The sequence below is a fragment of the Chelonoidis abingdonii genome, chromosome 22 (assembly GCF_003597395.2).
Source record: "Chelonoidis abingdonii isolate Lonesome George chromosome 22, CheloAbing_2.0, whole genome shotgun sequence".
Lineage (NCBI taxonomy): Eukaryota > Metazoa > Chordata > Testudines > Testudinidae > Chelonoidis > Chelonoidis abingdonii.
The window spans coordinates 17,684,078-17,690,245 of NC_133790.1; the positions used below are offsets into that span (position 1 = coordinate 17,684,078).

The 6,168-nt window shown below is 50.4% G+C and overlaps 1 protein-coding gene across 1 annotated transcript; it reads right to left on the reverse strand.

Moving 5' to 3' along the window:
* Positions 1-893: 893 nt before the first annotated feature.
* GP1BB (glycoprotein Ib platelet subunit beta) lies at positions 894-3,737 on the reverse strand. Its single transcript, XM_032777127.2, has 2 exons — positions 3,521-3,737; positions 894-2,522 (listed from the first exon to the last, which is right to left on the reverse strand). The coding sequence occupies exon 2, from the start codon at positions 2,512-2,514 to the stop codon at positions 1,900-1,902; it is 615 nt and encodes a 204-aa protein (XP_032633018.1). The 5' UTR covers positions 2,515-2,522; positions 3,521-3,737; the 3' UTR covers positions 894-1,899.
* Positions 3,738-6,168: the final 2,431 nt, after the last annotated feature.

Below are 6,168 nucleotides of genomic sequence, written 5' to 3' on the forward strand. Positions count from 1 at the left end.
CTTCCATCCAAATGAATACAACACTCCTCCTATGCACTCAGCCCTCTCCCAGGGCCTAATCCAGGGACCACTGGAAACCACAGGTTCTTCCCACTGACTGCCAAGTGGGTTTGGGATCAGCCCCCTGCCCCCAAAAGGCCCAAGACTTTAGTGTGTGCCCTGACGGCCCAGCTGGTGGATTGAGTCAGCAGGAAAAACCACGGACGGCCCAAGGGGCCCATCCCAAGGGATGATGTTTGTAACTAGAAAGCAAATGATGCAGATCTAAGCAGAAAAAGCAATGACTGCACTCCCCAGCTTGGGATCCAGCCCAGGTCTAGGATGCCCCTGAAAGTGGAGCCCAACCATCCCCAGAATCACTCTGCCATCCAGCCTCCAAAACAATGTACAGGCCTTGCCCTCAGTGCCTCTTTAAAGGGAGTAGGAGCAGTGAGCTGAGGTTAACCAGTGCCCTCAGCCCCAGTCAGAGGGGTCCCTTGTGATGAGAACCAGTGACCTAAGCCTCCACTGTCCCAGTACCAATCTCCTGAGTTATTACGGGCCTGCAGGGCCACTGCTTCATCTTAAATGCTTGTTCCATCTTGCCAGTTCACCTACCTACCTTCTTCGCCCTTCTCCTGGCAAATTGCCAGGCACTCAGACACAGGCCTTGGCGTAAATAAAAACCAGAAACAACCCAAATAGTCCATGTAAAACCTGAATGCAAAGAAAGTCCACATTAAGAACCAGCAGTGCAGAGCCCGGGATGAATCTTTTCTCCCCAATTCCATTTCCAAGGAACACCCTTTTTAAAACAAAGTCCCACCCCAGACGCTTTCCTGGGTGTTTCCCCTGCTTGCATGGTTTGCAAGGAGTTTAAAGCAGATACATGTTTCAGCCTGGGAAGAAACATCTGCATCATCATCATTTTAATATGGTTTTGTTACAGAAATGAAAGGACTGTTATAAATAGCTAAAGCTGCATTATGTATTTCTTGCCATCTCAGTAGCCCCTAGAGGCCCCCACTCCGCTGGGCAGCGTACAAACACATAGGAAGATGCAATCGCTGCCCTAAAGGAGCGAGGATTTCAGAAGCACTCGGCATTGACCTAACTGGGCTCCCGCCTTCATTTAGTGGGAACAGAATTGAGGCAACACTGTGGGCTTTTGAACAGCCCCACCCGAAACAGACAAGGCAAAGCGTGGCCAGCAGGGAGGAGCATTAGCCTGATTTTACTGTGGCACAGTGAGACTGACTGCCTTGCCGATTGTGACACAGGAAATCAGAGGCAGAGATGGGAAATCGAACCCATCTCTCCTGTGGCCTACTCCAGTTACTTAACCACAGGGCCAGCCTGCCGTATTTGTCCCACATTGTAACAAACCAGCAGGATCAGGGACTTTCTAACCTCCGCCCCAAGTGTTTTAGCGTGTGGGCTCAGCCAGTGGAGCCCTGGGACCAAAGGAGCATGAAGCATATAGCAGCAGAGTTAGCTCAGACTGCCCTGGCCCTTGCCAGCTTTAAGTTAGTTCCTTCTGGTTCTTGGTGTACGTGATTCTGCACAGAGAATCACAGTCTCTGAAGAGACCAGACCAGTAACAGTTTTCACTTCAGCAAAGCAACCAAGTCTGCACAGGTTTGCTAAAAGATCAGTTTGTCCCAATCCTGTTTTGATCCCTTTGGAAGACTGCAGAATTTTAACATCCCAAGATTAGCTGCACTGCAACAGAAGAATAGGCCAAGCCCATGTCTTGCTTTAGACAGTGGCCTGTTCCTGATGCTTCAGAGAACAGCTGGCTCTCAGCGTAATGCACCAGATGGCCCGTGCAACACTACAATCCCAGGAGGAAGGATGTCCTTCCTGGCCCCACTGATCAGCTTACACCCTGAAGCATGAGGAGTGAAAGCCCTGGTGACGTTAATCAATGCCATAGCCATTCTCTGAAAGGGGAGCCCATGTATCTACGTGCTGGTGTATCTCCTTGGTGGTCTGCCTGGCTACATTGGCGATCTTCTTGAATCTATGCAGGAACAAGATAATGAAGAGGAGCAGGACAGCCTGGAGGAGGATGAAGAGGAAGAGGCAGATCTGGGAGAAGAGCGCGATGCTGCAGTACCAGTACTGGCAGGTGGAGATGAGCTCATCCTCCGACATGTACGCGATGATCCTGCCCCGCAGGTGTTCTGGGGAGGCACACACCACATTCCTATACAGGGTCCGATTCTGCTGCCACTGGAGCCACGAGCGCAGGTAGAGGATGTTGCAGTCGCATTCCCAGGGATTCCCCCACAGATAGGCCACTTGGAGGCTCTGCAGGTTGTCCAGGAGCCCACTGGGGATGCTGGTGAGCTGGTTGTTGTTGAGGTAGATCATCTGAGTTGAGGGGCTGAAGGACACAGGGAGGCTGCTTTCGGTCAGCTCCTTCGACATGCAGTTGACGATGTTGGTGCTGCACTGGCAGGACGCAGGGCACGTGGGCATCACAAGGGGCAGAAAGCCCAGCAGGGAAAGGAAGAGGATCCAGCAGCTCATCTTCAGCTCTGAAACACACACACAGCCACTTCTGACTCTGAACCCCTTGGGACATTGTGCACAAACCTTAGGCACTCAGCACATGGAGAGCAGCCAGACACCTGACACTGTCAAACTGAACAGAACAAACCCAGGGCTTTTCTTTCCTTTGAGGATTTAAGTTTTGCATTGAATTTGGTACCCAGGAAGATGAGAGACCCCCAGCTCTGACAAGGGCATAATTTCAGCATGTATTGGGCAAGATCTCGCTCTCTCGTAATACTAGACAGGCGAATGCTCCTGCTATTTTAGCCCTGGGTTTGCGGAGGGCAGATGGTTTATGATATGACCAGACATCCACTAGAAACTGGCCCGAGGCCATCAAAGCTCATTTCCACTGGTGCCCAGGATGGTGAAGAGAAGCTGGTATTTGCATGATTGCATTCCTGCTGCACTATAATAGGTAAGGAAATTGAGCAGAAGCAGTCACACGTTAGCACGCAAAGCTACTCATGCAGTCACAGGTTCTGCATTACCTTTATAAGCAAGTTTTCATTAACAGCAGCTTCAGGTTATTACAGAGGCAGAAAGCTACAGAAGATTCAAAAAAGGATTAGACAGTGGCATGCCTAGAAACAGCCAATGCAGTTTCCACAGCTAGAATAAAAGTGACAGAGATGAGCAGTTCTCATGCATCAGGACATATAAAGATCAGGTGGGCTCAGGTAGAAATTCCCCACTCTGGGATTGTATTGCAGCAGTAGGGGGATAATAGGAGGGGACTACCCTTGTTCTGAAGGATCTAAGCATTGGTTACTGCTGCAGACAGGCTGTTGATAGAGACAAGCTGTTGGACTGTCCCAGTATTGCAATTCTTGCAAAAAATCCTAAGGGTTGGCATTGAGTGTGACTTGTACGGGGTGTAAGAAGCTAGAGGCTTGGTGCCCCTGGCCATAAAGCAATGCTGTACAGTGAAGTGGCTGAGGAAGAAGGCGATGTTAGCAAGAAGTGCAGGGTCTAGACTCACCTTTGCAGATTGCTGCCCTGCTGGCCTCTGGCACAAGGGAAGAGTGTTGTAAGAGGGCAAGCAGTGCAGGAGCATCTGCAAGCACACAGCTGAGCGCTCTGCTAGCTCCCCCCTTGGCTCTGCAAGATAAGGGGAAAGCTAGTCCCAGGACTCCTCCCTGCCACGGTCTCGCTGAAACAGCTGAGGTTTCACCAAGCAACTGTCCCAAGGGATGCAAGATGTGGTAAGGCCTTATGACGCTGGGTGAATGGCAGAGGGTCTTGGCCCAGAGGAAGGGGAGGGCAAAAGCATTTTGCTGTTATCTGTGAGCGGTCCAGCCCTGCCCTCTTCAAACTAGTGCCCTGTTTTACCCTGGCACCCTTTGGAAAGGTAGCCGTCCTCTTAGATTATAATGAGCCCAGAGTATTTGCTTTCTTTTCTGTATTGCTCTGCTCAGCAGCAACAAGAAAATATGCACGGCCCCTTGTGACATCCATGGGAGAGTCCTCCAAACCCCATCAGTCCCTGGGGAAGGGCCCATCCTTTCCCATACTCAGCTCCACTTTGTCTGCCTGGCTCTGTCTTGGCAATGGCAAATACCTCTCAGATTGTTCCCCCCTCCCCAGACTTCTGTTTAGCATGCAGCTCCCGCCCTCTCGAGCCTAGAAAAGACTTAGCAATGGCAACCAGGCAGGATCAGGAGGAGATCTTACTGGTCAGCTGAAAGGTTTGTAAGGAAGCTTGGGGAACCTAACATCAATCAGTGTCAGCTTCAGTATGACAACGCTCCAGGTAATTCCCATAATACTGTGTGTTACACCTTTCATCCTCAGGCCCTTTACAAACTACAGATGCACAAACCTACGAGTCACTTCACAGCTGCCTGCAGCTGTTTTAAGAGTGTGCAGCACTGGGACAGGAAGTGAAGGAGACAGGACAAGGAGTCTCAGTATGGGACAGGAAGTGTCTGGCTCCTGTAATCAGTTGATCCTGGGGGATGGGATCTTCACTGGTTCTGGACAGGTCTCCCTTTAGTGAATCTGTCTAGTACATGGGAACCACATATGTCGGGGCAGGAAGCGAAGGGGAATATTGTATCCAACTGAAGCTGCAGGTGGATTTAGGCAATTACTTAAGATTCAATTGGACCAGAAAAATTCAGCTTCACACAATTACCATTGTGAAAAGCACCAGAGGATCTTTCATGACTGTTAAATTGGTTTCACATCTCGTCAGAAGGAGTGTTCCTGGCAGCATGGTGTCCCCTAACATCCCGTTAGCACTATGTACAGTGTCAGTGCGCCTCGAAGGACCTTCATTAAAGCACTGACTCAATCCCAGACCTTCTGAGCAGCTGGTGACTTCTGATGAGGTGCTCTAGCTTTCAGCTGAGACCTGGCTCACTAGCTGAGTAGGGAGAGAGCAGAAGAGCCACTCTCCTGAAAACTGGCATTCTGTCACATGGCTGAAGCCTGGGAGAGTGCAATATTTGCACACACACAAAGGCAAGATCCAGGGGAAAGGAGAAAGCTGCAGGCTGACTTGGCTGGCCGGTGTCGGGAAAGATAACGCTCATGGGAACATCATGCTCTGGGCTTGTCTTGATAAGAGTCAGATGACTCAGCAGCTCTAAGCATGTGCAGCTCCCAGTTAGCAAAGGGGTTTACCACATCCTGCCATCGGAATTCGCAGCACTGGGAGCTGCTCCAGCCTGAGCAGCAGAGCCAAAGGGATAAAAATAGGCAGGCCAGTTGGGCACTCTTGGGATGCTGAGATCACATCCCCATCATAGGCGGCGAGTTATATGGACCCGTGGTGCCCAGGCTCCACCAATATTCTGGAACGTGGGCCTGGCTCCACCAATGTTTGGGCTTATATTTTACATACATTTTGATGAAAACAGTATCTCTGTTCACAATTGTCCACTGAGCATCAACTTGAAGGGCACACAACCTTATTTTCATAGGCGCAGGAACTAGAGGTGCAGGGAGTGCTGCAGCACCTCATTATACATGGGGTCCCAGCTGCCACCCGGGGCAGGGGGAGTGTACAGGGGTAGAATATATATTGGTTTATAAGGCAGGTGTGGGGGGCAGGACTTGGACCTGTTCTGGGCACCACCAAAAATTATACAAACTTGGTGCCCATGATCCTCATTGTATGCATTAAGGGTCAAAACCTGCCCCCGGTGTCCCCGTACAAGCCCTCTCGTGTAAACCCATTGGGCTAGATTCTCTCTGCACCCATTTACACAGGGGTGTAAAATGCTACCAGATCAGAACAGGAAGGATTGACACCCAGCTGCACTGGTGTCCAGGATGACCCACGGAACAGGGCCAGGGAAAATTGGGCCCATTGATTCAGTGGAGCTGTTGCTGAAGGCTGGACTGGGGATAAAAAGTCATCTCATACACTTTAAAACCTTTAGGTTTCTAATAAATCAGAGTGGCTCATTCTGGTGATTACAGTAGAGCAGAAGGCAGGCAGGGAATCCGGGCTCACAAACTATTCAGCGTTTGTCTTTCATTTGGGGGTTGCTTCAAGACCCAGGTAGATTGTTCCATAGACCAGAAAGGACCATTATCATCTGACCTCCTGCATAACCCAGGCCAGAGAATTTCATCCAGTGACTCCAGCATCCAGGGGCTGTAGAGTGCCATTTAAAGTGG

Excerpts from the sequence above, each read along its gene's own strand:
- GP1BB (XM_032777127.2), bottom strand. The coding sequence starts at position 2,514 with ATGAGCTGCTGGATCCTCTTCCTTTCCCTGCTGGGCTTTCTGCCCCTT.